Here is an 18259-nt window from a genome sequence, read left to right on the forward strand (position 1 = left end):
AGTGTTTCTTACCTACTGATTGATTTGAATCTTACAGCCGCCCAGAGAGGAAGGTGTTCTTGTTAATATCCCCACTTTGCAGATGAGGAAGTCAAGGTGCAGCAAGGTTAGGTAACATCCACTAGGTTTTCATTTTCTGCCTCACTGCAGCACTGGTACCTGCTGTGCAGTCCTACTGTGGCTCCCCATGCACCTGCAGGCCCCTAGGAGCAGTGTCCTGACGGCCTCTAAAAACAGCATTTTTTAAATGCACAGGGGACCCACAGGAGTGCCATTGTTAATAATTCTACAAAGCAAAAGAAAAAAAAATCACTCCTTTTTAAGAAAGTCCGCATTGTTTAATATTTGATTATGAGGCATCCCTGTTTCTTAGATGCAGTTTTTGGTTTGTTTCCGCAGAAGTCTAGCAGGTTGTATGTTTTTTCCTTGAACTTCCTTCACTGCAGTATGAGGGGTTGGGTGCGTGTCTGGGCTGGTGGAGTTGGTGCTAGGTGCTGGCTGATGTGGTGTTGGCTTCTCCTTGCCAGGCAACACAGTGCTGCTGCTCCTTCTGTGCATTCAGCACTCCTTCCCAGAGCCCAGTGAACTGTACCTCGAGCTCCTGCTGGCCACCCTGGCCTTGGAACTGTTTTGTTCCCTGCTGTGTCTGCTTATTTACACAGGTGAGGATTACAGCTAGACTGTACTTGTGAAGACTTCTGTTTGTTTCCTCCAACTTGCAGTAGAGCCCACAATGCTAAGAAAGAGGAAGTGCTGAGAGCCCATTTGTCACCTGGATGTCTCACTGCTGACCAACCAGACTTCTTTAATTTCAGACCAACAGAAAGATTCAGCCAGATTCACATATCAAAATTTATGTAATCAACAAATTATTATTAACTCAAATGAAGACCTTTTGCAAAAACAAAACAGAACAAATCGTTTTGTTTCCCCAAAGGCTGCTCAGACTATAAGTCTGGCATTTAAAATAAAGAATGAAATTAATAGTAAGTAAAAAATAAGTAAAAAGCTTGTATTTAGCCCAGATTTACTTAGGGGTAAACCCACTTCTTCCTAAGTTTAGAGCTGTCTGAAAGTTAGTCTCTCTCTCTCAGGGGTAAACCCACTTCTTCCTAAGTTTAGAGCTGTCTGAAAGTTAGTCTCTCTCTCTCTCTCTCTCTCTCAATCTTCAGGTATATTTGGACAATGACCATTCTAACTTCTTCATGTTGAAAAGGGGTGTGGACATTTATGGGGTAGTGGGATGAGACTGACAGATGTTCTTGGAGAGATTAATGTGTTTGGGTTTCAGGGCTTATCTTGCAAAGGAATGATCTGGAGGTTTTAAGTTTTTGAAAAATAAACTTAGTGAGTGAAACTTTTGTGCCTCAGATAGAGCCCTGGGTGTTCTTTAGGGTTTTCAGGAATACTCTTTGTTGTGCCTTGGCATACCATGGTGTTCTAGTTTGCTAGCTGCTGGAATGCAATATACCAGAAACAGAATGGCTTTTTAAAAGGGGGGATTTAATAAGTTGCTAGTTTACAGTTCTAAGGCCGAGAAAATGTCCCAATTACAGCAAGTCTATAGAAATGTCCCATCAGAGGCATCCAGGGAAAGATACCTTGGTTCAAGAAGGCCAATGAAGTCCAGGGTTTCTCTCAATTGAGAAGGTACCTGGTGAACACAGTCACAGTTTCTCTCTCAGCTGGAAGGGCACATGGTGAGCAAGGCATCACCTGCTAACTTTCTCACCTGGCTTCCTGTTTCATGAAGCTTCCCAGGAGGTGTTTTCCTTCTTCATGTACAAAGGTCACTGGCTTGTGGGCTCTCTGCTTCTCATAGCTATGTCGTTCTGCTCTGTTCTCTCTGAATCTCCTATTCTCCAAATGTTTCCTCTTTTATAGGATTCTAGTAAACCAATCAAGACCTACCCAAGTGGGTGGAGACACATCTCCCCTAATCCAGCTTAACAACCACTCTTGATTGGGTTACATCTCCAGGGAGATGACCTAATTACAGATTCAAACATACAGTATTGAATAGGGATTATTCTGCCTTTACAAAATGGGATTTTGATTAAAACATGGCTTTTCTAGGGTACATACATCCTTTCAAACCAGCACACATGGCAATTTATAATTTCTAGCAGAAGTTTGCATAAGAGTAATCTCCAGAATAACCTCTCAACTCTATTTGAAATCTTTAGCCACTCATATCTTATTTTGTTTATTTGTTTTTCCCTTTTGGTCAGGATGGCATTGTCGATCCCATGGTACCAGGGCTGGGCTCATCCTTAGGAGTCATCTCCCATGTTTCCAGGGAGACTCTGACCCCTGGATGTCACGTCCCATGTAGGAAGGAGGATAATGATTTTACTTGCAGAGTTGAGCTTAGAGAGAGAGAGAGAGGCCACATCTGAGCAACAAAAGATGTCCTCTAGAGGTGACTTAGGCATAATTGTAGGTAGGCTTAGCTTCCCTGTCACAGAAATAAGTTTTATAAGAACAGACTTCAAGACTGAGGGCTTGGCCTATTGACTTGGGAGTCCTTAATGCTTGAGAGGGTATCAGGAATTTCCCAAGTGAGGAAGTTTAATAGTTTTATATTTTTTCTCAAGTCACTCAAAAGACTTTGCCAATACTTTTTAATTATCTTCCCAGCATACTCTGGAGTATATCAGGGATTACATTAAGCTATAGAGAATTACAAGGTCTCATTCCTTGTTCTAGGCTCCATGATTTAGGCTATTTAAATGAACTGACCAGAGAGGTCAAGTTGGATTGTGTGCTAAAGAAAATTTAAGTTCTGGACAAAATTTAAATCTCTTCCTTTGGTTTCACAAAGAAGATGAATTCAGTTCAAAAATACAGACAATATCATCCTTTATTCACCCTGTATTCTAATTTACCTTAGTACCAACCAGATCAGCTTTGTTCTTGTCTCTAATTGAAATCTGATCTCTTTTTCAGCTTTTCTAACAGTTTCTGTACAGGGTAATGTTGACTTTCAGAGCTGTAGAACTCTAATTCTGAGTCTCAGGTGTCACACAGGTACCCAAAAATACCAGGTTACACATGTAAAACACAACATCTAGGAATTTAGAAATAACACTTAAAGCTCAGGAAGAAATGTGACTGCTGTAAGACTTTAGAATCTAGGCCTAATTTTCTTATAAATATTTTCTAAAAGAGACCATACAATCTTTGTCCCTTAGTTTCTGGCTTATTTTGTGCAGCCTAATGTTTTCAAGATTTATCCATCTCGTTGCACGCCTCACAACTTTGTTCCTTTCTGTAGCCGTGCAATAAGAGGAACTAATTTTTATAGTTGGGCATAAATATGTTTAGTTACATGACACCTAAATGTAAACAAAAATAATTTTCCCTTAGTATATAGCATTTCTATTAGTCCCATGATTTCTTATATTAAAATAATTATTTAACGCTATAGAGTCAGAGGCTTAAAAGCATATTTCATCTTCATTAACATTTTTAAAATCTTTTATTTGAATAAAATACTCCATTAAAAATGTCTTTTTAAATCTCAAATTGATATGCTTCCTACTTTAAGGAAACCTGATACTTGGTAATCCAGATTTGCAAAATAAATAGATGATGATTTACATAGGGAAGTCTTACAATTATTTTAGTTTTTATAAATTTACTTAGTGCAAGTTTTGGCAAATACTGAATTTTTTTATACGGTTTAAACGTGGCTATTTTTTCCTCCACATCCTCAGTAACATGCTTACTTTTAAAATTACAGTGTGTCTTTAAAGATACCATAGGCTCTGACAGGAGAGCATTTAGGGAATAGTTTCTCGGAGCCAGATGTTGCTTTGTTCAGTGTGTAATAGAAAATTTAAGATTGGGTTTCTTAATTTTCTTTACTAAAAGATTTTAAAAGATAGATAGCTTTGGTAATGTTGGTAGCTCTTAGGACATGGTTCTTTGATATAATAATTCTATAGTAGTTCATCTTTAGAGCTAAAATGGACTCTTCTCCTTGACCATTTATTTTCATTTATGCCTCTGTTGGGGAAAAGTAGGAAAATAAATTTAAAACAGCTCTGTGATACTAAATTTGGTTAGTTCTCCATTCATTTGAAAATAAGCAAATAAATCATTTTTAAAAAGCCAATTTTTTTATTGAAGAAAATTTTACCTAATTATCATTGTTTCAGGTGAAGTAAACCTGCCCTACAGTTGTAAGAACTTGTAAGAGAATGTAAACAACAAACAAGCTCATCTGTCTTTTTAGTATTTTGCTGTTCTAGCATACATGTTTTCCCTGCTTAGAATGGAAAGGACAAGTGGAAGATTCTTATTGCATGTGTTTTGCATTGGTGCTTTTGCCTGATCTGTGATCTGAAAAGTGCTGAATGCATCCTATTTACTTTATTTTAAACACTGCAAAGATGAGTCTGAAAGATTGTCAGACGATGGGCACTTTTATTTCTGCTTCCTAACTTTTGCTTTAATACCAAATAACTATTATCTCCTGTTCCCCAAACTGAGAATCTTCTGTCTGAGATGAATATGTTCTATGTTTCTTCATTTCTTTAGAAATTATTATTGAAAAGGCACCATTTTAAACAACTTGCATCAGATTTACTAGCAACCCTCATATAATAGTCATTTCTAAGTCCTTATCTTAATCGATAGTTGAGCCACATTTGACTCAATTGAATCACTCCCTCCTTCTTGAAACATGTTTTTCACTTGCTCTGGGACTTTCTGCTTTCCTGGCTTCCCTCCTACTCACTGGCTTCCCCAGGTGCTCTCCTTTGCTGAGCCTTCTTGACCTTTTATGAGGTGGTACCAGGGCTCAGTCCTTGGATAGTTACTTCTTCTCCAGGAAGCTTCAGCACTTCAAGTTTTATGCCCAAGTTTCATTTGAAACCTTAAGACACTTCTCATTTCTAACGTTCTGATCACTACCTGAAAAGTTAAGGGCTTTTAGCTATATTTCCTCACTTTGTTCGTTTGGCATCTTATTACCTGCTTCTTTCCTGGTCCTTTCCAAAAAGCCCTCTTCAAATCTAAGATTTTTCATATTTTCTTCCCTACTTCTGCTCTAGCTTCTTCACCCTAGTTGCCATACGTTACTAGCTCTTAGCTGAGACAGCACATAAGAGTCATATGTGGAGCTTTTAAAAATTTTGGTGGACTCCTTTCTAGCCTTATAGCTCTTCATGCAAGTTTCTGTTCTGAGGCTTCCCACACTGTTTTAGAATGTGGTTTTATTATCTGTACTTGTTCCCTGAACCAGTAGTTCTTTTGCTGTGTTGGTGGAGGCGTTGAGGTCATGCTGCCTAGGTGAGGCCTCAGCTACCTGCTGCCTTCCCTGGGCTCCTTCCTATGCAGCAGGGAGAAGAAGGGTGCCTCCATTCGGGGTTGTTGTGAGAACCAGGTGAGGTCACACTTCCTAAACCGCACCTCATGTGCGTAAGTGCACAATAAATGGTAAGTATTGTTATCACTAATAATGATAACCTTATTTACTTGTTGAGAAGAATAGCCATTGATGTAATTTAAATAAATGAAAACAGAAAATTTTTCATAATCCGATAATCTGACTAGTAATTGACTTTATTATTTTAGTGAAAATTCAGAAATTTAATAAAGCCAAACCACAGCCTGATATACTTGAAGAAGAAAAGATCTACGCTTACCCCAGCAGTGTTACCTCAGAGACTGGATTCAGGTAAGGTTTGGGGTGGAAGTAAAATAGGACAGGAGAAAGAGATTAAAAGGTTTTTTTTTTTCCTCCATTAGAAATCTAGAAATTGTTCTAATGCTTGGAGTTTATGACCATGCATACGTATGTCTGATTTGTTAACTGCCTTACACCTGTGGTAAAGCTAAGTCTAAATCACTGTGCATGGCAGAAAGAAAGAGTAACTTCTTACCCTCTTTCTCAGCCTCTCAGAAACTTGTGACAGTATAGATTAGTCACTCTTTCTTTTTTTTTCCAGTAGGCTTCTATAACACCACACCCTCCTGGTTTTTCTCCTTTGATGGCCCTTTCTCTTCTGACAACTTCTAAATGTCAGAATATTCCAAAGGGCTGCCTCTCTTTGCCCTCTGCTTGTTTCTATCCATCAACTCTCCCTAGGTAATATCCATGAATTTAAAATGTCATCCATATCTGTTGGAGAATTTGGGGATAAGATGATTATAAAAAGCAATGTAGGTGGTGCAAGAGTAGTTCAGTGGTAGAATTCTCGCCTGCCATGCAGGAGACCCTGGTTCGATTCCTGGACCATGTACCTTCCCAAAAAAAAAACAATGGAAAAATGCAGTTGTTGCAAACTGTGGACTACTGTTAACAGTAATGTTTTAATACTTTTTCATCAACAGGCATAAGTATACCACATTAATACTGTGGTCAGTACCAAGGAGTATTAGGGGTATGAGAAGATCTGGGTTTTCTTTTTGTTTATTTTCTGGAGTAATGAAATGTTCTAAAATTGATCTTGGGGGTGTATGCACAACCACGTGATGATACTCTGAACTGGTGATTGTGTACTTTGAAAATGGTTTGTATGGTGTGTGAATATATTTCAGTAAGTTGCAATAAAAAAGCAATGTAAGGCAGACCACGGTGGCTCAACAGGCAGAGTTCTCACCAGCCATGCTGGAGACCCAGGTTCTATTCCCAGTGCCTGTAACAAAAAAATGGGGCAGTTATTAATCCCAGGGAAAGTAGGAAGTTGTGTATGCCAGGAAGTAGGGGAATGGAAAGAAGTGGGGCAGGGGACTGCTATTTTTCCATTGTGAACCTTGTAGTTAGGAATAGTTGACTTGTTTTTTATAAACTGTGAGAATTAAAAATATATACATAAATCCCATTAATATGCTAATGACTCCCAAATCTTTATCTTCTACTCTGACTTTTCCCCTAGGGTCCAGACTTTTATATCTGATTGCTTCATTAATTATCAACATCTCCACTTGAATATTGAAATAGGCATCACCAGCTTAACATGTCTAAGACAGAGCCCTGCCCTTCTACCCAGTACCCCTGTCTTTGAACGTGGCACCGGCAGGCAATGGTTGGTCAGTCCAGTAAGCTGGCATCACCCTTGACCCTGCTTCCCTCACCTCAACCCTACTACACCCAGGTTATCCTTCAGCAACTTCTATCTCCAGAATATGTCCCAAATCCAGCCACTGCTTACCCCCATGCCAAAACTCTGGGCCAAGCCAAAAAACATCATCTACCTATATGTACAAGAGTCTCTTTATTGGTCTCTCTGTTCCCATGTTTGCCTCGTTGAAGCCTTCTCCACCTCATAGTACATTTACAAATGGCCTCAGCTTTGTCCAATCCAGTGTGACTGGCTCTCAGTCATCATATGTGCCCTCTCCCTGGCATTGGACATAGTTAACCACTGCCTTTTTCTTGAAGCTCTTCCTTCCCTGGGCTCTGAGATGCAGCACTCTTCTGCTTTTCTTCTTATCTCACCTGCCACCCCTATTTCAGTGTTTTGGCTTACTCTTCTTCCCCTTTCTGATTCCTAAAGGTGAGTGTGCCTGAAGCTTAAACCCAGGGCCTCTTAAGGCTCTGTAAGCCCCAGTATACCTCCACTCTCCCAGATACCCAGATCCTCGGATTTTAGCATTTTGCCACATTTGCCTTATCATTCTCTACATCATTCTATTAATCCATCTGTCATCTTTTTGTCTGTCTTTCAATCTATTTTTGGAACATTTGAGAGCAGGTTACACTTGTCATACTCTTTGAACACATACACTTCCATGTACATTTCCTACAAACAATGATACTCACTTTTGTTATCACATTCAGTGCAAGAAATTTAAGAAATGTCTGAGAGCTGCAAGAGAGAAGCAGCATGTTCCATATAAAGGAGCTTCAATAATATTAAGTGCCAATTTCTCATTAGTAACCACAGAGGCAAGAACATCTGCCAACCAAGAATTCTGTATTGGCAAAACTGTCTTTCAAAAGTGAGGGAGGGATTATGACATTCCCAGAGAAACAAAGCTGAGGGACTTAATCACCACTAGACTTGTTTGACAAGAAATGCTAAAGGGAGGTCTGCAGGTGGAAAGGAAAGGAAAGAACATTTGTGCCGGTTTGAAAGTATTATGTACTCCAGAAAAGCCATGTTTTTAATCCTGATCCAATCTTGTGGGAGCAGCCATTTCTTTTAATCCTAATTCAACCCTGTAGATTGTAAACTTTTGATTAGATTATCGCAACAGAAATGTGGTGTGCCCAGGTGTAGGTGTGACCTTTGTTTAGATGGAGATGTGACTCTATACCAGAAATGAAATGGCTTTTAAAAAGGGGGAATTTAATTATTAAAGTTACAAGTTTACAGTTCTAAGGCCATGAAAATGTCCCAATTAAAACAAGTCTATGGAAATGTCCAATCTAAGGCATCAAGGGAAAGATACCTTGATTCAAGAAGGCCAGTGAAGTTCACGGTTTCTCTTTCAAGTGAAGGGGCACATGGCAAATGTGATCAGGGTTTCTCTCTCATCTCGAAAGGCACATGGTGAACATGGTGTCATCTGCTAGCTTCCTCTCCAGCTCCCCACGAGGCGTTTTCCTTCATCTCCGAGTCACTGGCTGGTAGACTCTCTGCTTCATGGTTCTGTGGCATTCTGTTGTCCTTCTCTGCTCTCTCAGAATCTCCAAAGGTCCCTGGAGGACTCTCTGCTTCTCTCGGCTTCGTGGCTCTGCTTGGCTCTGCTGTGGCTTTCTTGTTCTCAGAAGGCACTCTCTGCAAAAGTCTTCTCTTTTATAGGATCCCAGTCAACTATTCAAGACCAACTGGAATGGGTGGAAGCACATCTCCACCTAATCAACTTTAATACCCACACTTGATTGAGTCACATCTTCGTGGAGATAATCTCACCCTTGTCACTGATGTGTTTCTAATGCTTTAATCATTAGAAACATTTGACCATCACTTCCTGTTTCTTTGTATGTTTTATAATCTTGTATTGAAATGCAGACATTTTGATATACTTTATTTTAATGTGTTGTCTCTGGAATTTAGACTCTGAGGTATTTCTTTCTAAAGCTTGTATTGAACTAGGGATATCACCGAGATTCCTTGACGGTCAGGAGTGAACAGAAAAAAAAGAAGAAAACACTTCAGCAGTCTTTGAAGGGTTGATCTGTGCACATGAACACACTCCTTAGGGTTGAGCCATACACTGAGTGTACCGGCCCTTCTGCCATGTTCCTTTTGGGTGTAAGTGTGTGGCCCCATGTAGGTCGTATCCTTTTGGGTATAAGTGTGTAACCCCATGTAGGTCCCATTCAGATGGACACAAATATCCCCTCTCCCTAGGAAGCCGTTTCCTTGTGGTCTTGGGCACTGCACTCCTACAGCCAGCAGTCCCCTGCCCTAGGCAGCACACTGCCCCCTTTCTGTAGAGAGTTCGTTGACAGCTTTTAGATTCAGGGCAAATTTTGGGACAGTGAATTCCTTGGGTACTAGCAGGCACATGTGCCCCTGTATCCCTACGTATGGGACAGGGAGCCCCTTGGGTACCAGCAGGCACACATGCCCCCATATCACTGTGTGTGGGACAGGGAGCCCTTCTGGTACCACCAGGCGCACGTTCCCCCATGTCAGTACATGCATGAGGGTCACTGCCTTCCAAAACAAGCAGCAGGGAGGGACCCGCTGGAAGTGCAGGCCAGCTCCTTGCAGCGTGCTGAGGGTGCCATGGACTGCAGCCTGTGGGTGGCCTTTTTCTTGATTGGGCACTTCCCCTGATGCAGTCCTGCAGCTGTTGAAAGGAGCATTTAGAAAGATGCTTCTGCAATTGTGCTGGTTGTTCTAAACTTCATGTGAGATGGAGTCCTGAAGCATCTCACACCGCTCTCTTTTCAGGGCTGGCCGTAGATACTCTTACTTTGATTATCCCTTTCCTTCTTTCCATCATGAACAGCATACTGATTTTAGTGTGAGTGCTTGAATATGTCTTTGGTAACTTTTGAGCTGTTCTCCTTGGCCTTTTTCATACTTCATTGTGCACGTGAGCACTTGGCATTGAACATTGTCCATCACGATAACCTGAACATCCAGTGTTGGTGGGACACAACTTTGTGAATGTAATTAACCCCACTGAATTACAGACTTGAATGTAGTTAAAACGGGAAATTGTCAGTTGTGTGTATTGGCACTATAATAAAAATTAAAAGAAATATATGATAGGCTGACAAGTTTCATGCTAACAATTTTTTTCAATCAGTAGCCTAGCTCAGAAAAGAAAAAGAATGGTTCCTACATACTCGATACATAATGAATAGTAAATATTACTGTTTTTACGTTAATGCCAGAAACTCAAGAGAGTTTAGGTATCTTATTTAGGTCACACAACCTCTGAGAGGCAGATTTATTATTGGAATTTAGATAGTCTGTTTCTAGAGTCCGTGCTTATTAACTGTTATATTAATAAGCATAATTGTGTATGTATTTTTTGATTCACATGGAGCCATTGCACACATAATATTCTTCACCTTGATGATTTCACTTTTCATCCCTTAAAAATATTTCCATTTCAACATATATAGAATATATGAAGAAAAACATTGTTTCTTTATTATTTTATTTTTTTATTAGGCAGTTTTTATTCACAACATTCAAGTCATTTGGGACATTTTTGCTTTTATTATAATTACCATAATTATTCCTAGTACTAATACCTTTAAATTAATGGAAAGAAATTCAAGATACTTAATAGCTGTTACTTCTGAGCAGTGAGACCGAAGTGGGCTAGGGGAGGAGTGTAGAAAGAATTATGTGACCTATTCTTAAATTTTATATTCTTCTCTACATTTTCATTTGTTTCATATGCAAAATAAATGCCATAAGGAACTGTTTGCAAAAAGGCTAGTGAGTGTTGGTAAATGAATCTAACCAATTAATATTTTGGCCTGTTTTTAGGACTGTTTCATGTCTAGAAGAAATTGTTGAAAGGCAAGGAGACATAATAGCACACCTGAAGCGACACAACGCGCTGCTGAGCAGGCGGTTGCTCTCCTGCACTTCCACCAACTCCGGCTCTCAGCCAAGTCGAGTTGAGAGGCCCGGACAGAACCAGGCTTGAAGGCTGATGGACTACCTTCCAAGCTGCCATAGGGAATCACACTTTTTGCAGAAAAACGTTTTCCAGTTTGTGTTGGAAACTAGAATTTGGTTTTCAGACGTGTGGCTGTCAACATGTAGAAGTTGTGGATCATTTGAAAGGCACTTCATAGAAGCCTCATTAATTTGAGAAGAAGGTCTGTTTGGCACATATTGAAATTATTCATCTGCTTTTTTCTGGGAACAACAGTATAATTTGAACATCTCCATGGTCAGCACTTCTTCCACATGATTTTAGAACCTTATAATAATTTCACTGTTTATAAACACAATCTGACATGACAATCTATTTCAAACAGGGTTTTGATCAAGTAAGTTTTTCCCACTTTTAAACTAATGAGAAAAGTAAGTTTCTCTGTGTGTGGTTAATATTTATTTTTTCCTGCCAGTCCTTATTGTGTGTTTTATATGCTTATGTGGCATTAGATGACAGCTTGGTCCATGTAGCTTTTGTAGAGAATTTACTCACCAAGGTCTCATTAGGTGGTTTGCTATGCAAACACTTCCAGTGTTTCATTCTCCAGAAATAAAATTTGGGTTACTTAGACCAGTGTTGGACTAACAAGTGTTGCCTGTGATAGGCAATGCCTTTCATTAGAGATGACTGAAGAATTTAGAGAAGAATTTAATATGTTCTTTTTATTTTTGCTTTTCTTCCAAGAGTTGCCATATATTTCACTATTGACTGTTCATTGGGTCAATGAATTCAATTGTAGGAAAAGGATAGTCTATAATTTTAAATTCTGTCTAAAAAGGGAAAAAAGATACCTTGTCTTGGATTATACTTACTTTGAGAATAAAGTGTCATATCACTTTATATACAGATATTAAATATATCTAAGTATTCAGATAAAATGAAGTATTTTTATGAGTAAATGGCATTACTTCTCTAGTTTTCCCAGTGTGAGCTTTAATTTATTTATTAGCCCCTTTAAATGCTGACTTAGACTTTTGGTTGGAATCTAGTGGGGTTATTTGCAATTATGTAAGCTGTTAAACTTATTTTGGTCATTAACTGAATAGTGAGTATTGATTTGAAAAGTTTTGAGCAATATATACCTATTTTATTTATTCAGTCAAAAAACTTATTTATGAAGGAAGAAATACCTTTTTCTTTTAAATACAGCATTGCTGGGCCATTCTAAAAGTTTTCTCCTAGGGTAACAGTGATTATGTATCACCTACTGGCAATAGAATTGAATCCCCCAAATCACAATACTCACAAACTAAGGCCAGAACTTTGTTTTCAAAATTCAGATTGTATCCAGTTTCTTGACTTCCTTCTCTTCTGTTCTAGTTTGCAAGCTATGTTGTCAGAATATGATATACCAGAAACAGCTCAGCTTTTAAAAAGGGGGATTTATTAAGTTGTGTGTTTACGTGTTCTAAGACTATGAAAATGTCCAAATTAAAGCAAGGTTATAGAAATGTCCAATCTAAGGCATCCAGGAAAAGATACATTGGATCAGGAAGGCCAGTGTCATTCAGGGTTTCTCTCTCAACTAGAAAGGCACATGGCAACATTGCTAGCTTTCTCTCCAGGCTTGTTTCATGAAGCTCCCCTGGGGGTGTTTTCCTTCTTCATTTCCACAGGTCTCTGGCTGTGTGGGCTCTGTTGGCTCCAAAGCTTTTTCGAAAATGGTTCCCTTTTAAAGGGCTCCAATAAGCACCCCCAACTTAAGTGGGTGGAGACACATCTCCATAGAAACCATCTAATCAAGAGTTACCACCCACAACTGGGTGGGCCACATCTCCATGAATAATCAAAAAGCTCCCACCCAGCAATATTGAATGACGAGTAAAGGATATGACTTTCCTGGGATATTGAATGAGGAGTAAAGGATATGACTTTCCCGGGGTGTATAACAAATTCAAACTGGCACACCATCCTTCCCTAAGAAGTATGTCTCAAAGCCGTTATCTTCTGTGGAAGTTTTTTTCTATGACTGAACGAGCCTATAAACTTTCAAAATGAAACCCTGATAGATGATAAATCATTATTTATTTTAAAATTCTATTTAGATCTGTAATCTACTTCTGAGATTTATGGATGAACTTTGGTTTACAGAAAAAAAAGGTATAGTTAAAAAGTTAGGATACTGTGTTGAGTAAATTAAGCCAGACACAAAAGAACAAATATTGTGTGATCTCAGTCATGTCAACTAACAAAAATAAGCAAATCCGTGGAGTCAAAAACTATGACATAGGTCATAGGTACTGGAGAGGGGAATTAAAGCTTAATTGGTACAGAATTTCTGTCAGTGGTGATGGAAAAGTTTTGATACAGGATGACAGTGAATGCAATTAACACCACTGTATTCTATATCTGGATGGGGTTAAAGGGGGAAATTTTAGGTTGTATATATATTACTAAAATAAAGATTTTATAAAGAAGGTTAGGACACTCAGGTTCTGATGCACTGTCATCTGTGTAATCACTGAGTTTTCTAAACTCAGTAATGAACATAAAAAATAGTGAGTGAAAATGAAACTGTCAGAACCAGGGAAAGAGAAAAATAAGCGAAACAGGCATTAAAGTGTTAAGCTTTCTCCGTGCCAGGCAAGCACTGTGTAGAAACAAGGTTAATAACACAGACCCTGACTTGTAGCTTATGTTCCAAGGAGGGGAGGAACAGGGTTTCTAGATGCTGTGGTAGATGAAATAGTGACAACCCAAGCTTACCATAGGAGCTCCAAATCAGAACATGCGAGGGGAAAGAGGGCTTTAGGTATTCCAGGCAAATTAATAATAAATAAAGGATGCAAGGAAACAAAAATCACATGTACTGTGTACAACTCGAACCGTAAGTGGAGAGGTGGGCAGACCTGGGTCTTGAGGTCCTTAGCACTGAGTTCAGGAGTCTACACTTTGTCCTGTGGGCACTGGGGATTCATTGTAGGGTCTCAAGCAAGGAAGTGACAGGGTCAGTGTTAGATTTAGGAGAATCAGATCATAGTGTGGTCAATATATATGTGTATAAGCATGCCTCTTGTTTTGTGCTTCACTTTATTGCACTTCATAAATGTTGCATTTTTTACAAATTGAAGGTTTGTAGCAACTATGTGCCAAGTAAGTCTGTCCACATATTTTTTTCTAAAAGTGTGTGCTCACTTTGTGTCTCTGTGTCACATTTTAATTAAGGTATATGCATTGTTTTTTAAAAGATATAATGCTGTTGTATACTTAATGTTACTACAATGTATTGTAAAAATAACTCTTGTATGTACTGGGAAACAAGAAAATTCATGTGACTCACTTTATTACGATTTTTGCTTTAATACAGAGGTCTGAAACTAAACCTACAATATCTTGTGAAGTATACCTGTATATATATATATTGTTAATTTAAAAATTTTTTTCCAAGTAACATCAAAGCATTTTAAACTTAAAAGCTCATTAAAAAAATCCGTAATACTGGAAAGAGAAGAAACACTTATTTGAAGTTTCAGTACCAAGGAATTATACCAGTTTATACTGCTCATTGTCCTATACCCTCACCAAAGGTGCTATCAGTCTACTTAATCCTAGCCATCTAATGGTTGAAAACATAATAATAATTTCCATTTTATTTTCTTAGATGCTAAAATAAATACCATTGTGATGGTCAGGTTCAGGTGTCAGCTTGGCCAGGTGACGGTACCCAGTGGTCTGGCCAAGCAAGCACTGGCCTATCTGTTGCTGTGAAGACATTTTGTAGACTTAAATCAGAAGCACGTTGGTTGCATCCACCATCAGCTAAGGGGAGTGTCTTCTGCAGTGAGTGATGCTTAATTTAATCATCCAAAGGCTTTTAAGAAAGATTCAGAAGAGGCGACCCCTGTTTTCACTTCAGCCAACTAGCCTCTCCTGAGAGTTCATCCAGACTCTTCATTGGAGCTGCCAGCTTGTGGCCTGCCCTATAGATCTTGGACTCTTACACCTCCATGGTTGTGTGACACACTTTTATAAATCTCAGATATACAGATCTCTCCTGTTGATTCTGTATATCTGAGAATCAACTCTAGAGAGCCCTGACTAATGCACCTTGGTTCTGGGAGTGGTTCTTGAGAAACAAAATCTTAAACATGGGTTTTTCCAAGTGGTTTTCTGCTCTGACTAGACCCAGAGCCACTAATGACTCTGACAGTCATGACACTGACAATCCATGAAGTGCGTTGGCAAAAAAGATAATCAAAATTTCACCATAAGTGTCTCCTAACTATACGCTTGTATGACGCACTGAGTGAGATTGTTTTTGACACCTTTATGAAGTTTTGTGAAATTGAGATACAGTGATGTTGGCTGGTTGTTGTTAGATAGACGGAATTCAGTGATGATGGAAAGGAATGAGCTGAAGGCTTCAAATGAGAAGCTTAAGCACCATATAAAAGATGTAAAAACTTCCACATTGCCCTAAAGGAGAATCTTATTTCCTGTAGCCATAGACTTGAGATCTCTGAAAATCAGACTCAGTCTCATTGTGAGATAGCAGCTTTACAACATAAACTGAAATCTCACCTTTGCAGAATATCTACTGTTAAAGTGAGAGAATCAGCCCTTTATCTAGCGTAATTAATCCTTTTTCACCAGATGAAACTGCAAACGATTGTCCTGAGGTAATTGGTTGGAAAGACACTTCTAATTCTTTCCATGACCCACCACCACCTGGCTTTTCTTCCAGACCTGAAACTAGACTGAAGTCCCAACAGGCCCCAGAAGGTAAGGTACAAAGTGTGACCCATGAAGAAGTATGCTGTACTCCAAAGAAGTGCATGAATTTTCTACTCTACACAGACAGAAAACAGGGCAATATGTGTGATAATGGATCTTAAGGTTGTGGAATAATGCTGGAAGGAATATAAGGTTGGATCAAGGTAAATTTATTGATATGAACCTGCTAAACACAGATTCTGCATTCAGTGTTGTAACTCGAGGGGTTAGAAAGGCCTTAACAGTTTGGATGGTTGGTTGAAACATAGATACAAAGATGGCTGACATTACCTGAGATCAAGATACCAGAACTGCCCTAGTTTAATGTAGAGGAGGGGATCCAGAGACTTGGAGAGATGGGAATATTAGAGTGGATTTATCATGGAAAGCCTATTTATACACCCCATTAATGTCCAGAGGTTGTACCTTTTACCAGAACTGAGAAATAAATTCATGAGACTAGTTCAATCGTCCCTGAAGAGCTCTGTAGTCGTCCTTCTCTGTAGGTCAGATATTGCTCTGGAAACTGCTGTCAACTGAGCTGGAATCCTTAAACACAATGAGGATAATCGGATCCCAAGTTGGCAGAAGCTATGTGGTGACAGTTAATCACCATAGAAGAGATGGGTGTGCCCACCAAATGGACAGCAGACTCAAAGCAGCAGTCAAATAGAATCTGACTCACAGAAACTTGTGGCACTGGTTAGTAGATCATGGGGTACCTATAAATAACAATAGTTGAGCAGTCTACTACATTCTTATTTGAGCGGTATAGGCATAATTCTAAGTCAAGTGAACAGAAGTCTAACTTGAATTACAAAAACATGGCCCTTTAATAAATTTCCAGACTTGAGACAGTTTATAGACCCAGAGCCCTTGAATGAGAAGAAGGCCAGGTCTCTTTGAGGAAGGATGCTGTTACTGCCACAGATTTATACTATTAATCTTGCTCCAAGCCTTCTCTTATTAGATGATAGCCTTTTCTCAGGTTAACTGTGCATTGGGGAAAAGGAAATGATCAGGGATTTCAGGGATTCTTAGACTCTGGTTCAGAAGTGACATTAATTCCAGGGGACCCAAAATGTCACTCTGATCCACCAGAGTGGGGACTTATGGAGGTCAGGTAATCAATGGAATTTTAGCTCAGGTTTATTTCACAGTGGGTCCAGTGAGTCCCTGGGCCCATTTTGTAGTTATTTCCCCAGTTCTAGAATGCAAAATTGGAATAGACATACTGAGCAATGGCGGAATCCCCACATTGACTCTCTGACTCGGAGTGAGAACTATAATGGTAGGAGAAGCCGAGTCAAAGCCATGAGAATTGCTTCTGCCTAGCAAAAACGTAAATCAGAAGCAATACTGGATTTCTGGAGGTATTGCTGATATTTCTCCTTCATTTTTGAAGGACAATTTTGCTGGATATAGGAGTCTTGGTTGGCAGTTTTTCTCTTTTAGTAATTTAAATGTATCATCCCACTGTCTTCTAGCTTCCATGGTTTCTGCTGAGAAATCTACACATAGTCTTATTGGGTTTCCCTTGTATGTGACAGATTGTTTTTCTCTTGCTGCTTTCAAGATCCTCTCTTTCTCTTTGACCTCTGACATTCTAACTAGTAAATGTCTTGGAGAACGCCTATTTGGGTCTATTCTCTTTGGGGTGCACTGCACTTCTTGGATCTGTAAATTTAGGTCTTTCATAAGAGTTGGGAAATTTTCAGTGATAATTTCTTCCATTAGTTTTTCTCCTCCTTTTCCCTTCTCTTCTCCTTCTGGGACACCCACAACACGTATATTTGTGCGCTTCATATTGTCATTCAGTTCCCTGATCCCCTGCTCAAGTTTTTCCATTCTTTTCCCTATAGTTTCTGTTTCTTTTTGGAACTCAGATGTTCCATCCTCCAGTTCACTAATTGTAGCTTCTGTCTCTTTAGATCTACCATTGTAGGTATCCATTGTTTTTTCCATTTTTTCTTCTTTGTCCTTCACTCCCCTAAGTTCTGTGATTTGTTTTTTCAGATTTTCTATTTCTTCTTTTTGTTCAGCCCATGTCTTCTTCATGTCCTCCCTCAATTTATTGATTTGGTTTTTGAAGAGTTTTTCCATTTCTGTTCGTATATTTAGCATTAGTTGTCTCAGCTCCTGTATCTCATTTGAACTATTGGTTTGTTCCTTTGACTGGGCCATATCTTCAATTTTCCGAGCGTCATCCATTATTTTCTGCTGGTGTCTGGGCATTTGATCAGATTTCCCTGGGTGTGGGACCCAGCTGGTTGAAAGGTTTTTCTGTGAAATCTCTGGGCTCTGTTTTTCTTTTCCTGCCCAGTAGGTGGCGCTCGTGGCGCTCGTCTGTCTGCGGGGCAGTCGGCCAGGAAACCACGCGTGGAGGCGGGGGTCGCTGGCCGCCGCAGCTTGGGGGAGTGCCGGTCCAAATTGCCCAGCTGGCCCGAGACGC

The 18259-nt window shown here is 39.4% G+C and overlaps 1 protein-coding gene across 3 annotated transcripts in view; it reads left to right on the forward strand.

Annotated features, from left to right (window-relative positions):
• Positions 1–14423, forward strand: part of TMEM192 (transmembrane protein 192) — a 29689-nt gene extending 15266 nt beyond the window's left edge. For 2 of the 3 annotated variants that reach the window (XM_077144328.1, XM_077144330.1), the window contains 3 exons: positions 528–662; positions 5584–5686; positions 10917–14423. In XM_077144328.1, coding sequence (XP_077000443.1) covers positions 528–662; positions 5584–5686; positions 10917–11079 — 401 coding nt within the window. In that variant the 3' untranslated portion in view covers positions 11080–14423. The remainder of the gene's footprint in view (positions 1–527; positions 663–5583; positions 5687–10916) is intronic. The other variant, XM_077144329.1, reaches the window with a different exon arrangement.
• Positions 14424–18259: the final 3836 nt, after the last annotated feature.

The sequence above is a fragment of the Tamandua tetradactyla genome, chromosome 26 (genome assembly GCF_023851605.1).
Source record: "Tamandua tetradactyla isolate mTamTet1 chromosome 26, mTamTet1.pri, whole genome shotgun sequence".
Classification (NCBI taxonomy): domain Eukaryota; kingdom Metazoa; phylum Chordata; class Mammalia; order Pilosa; family Myrmecophagidae; genus Tamandua; species Tamandua tetradactyla.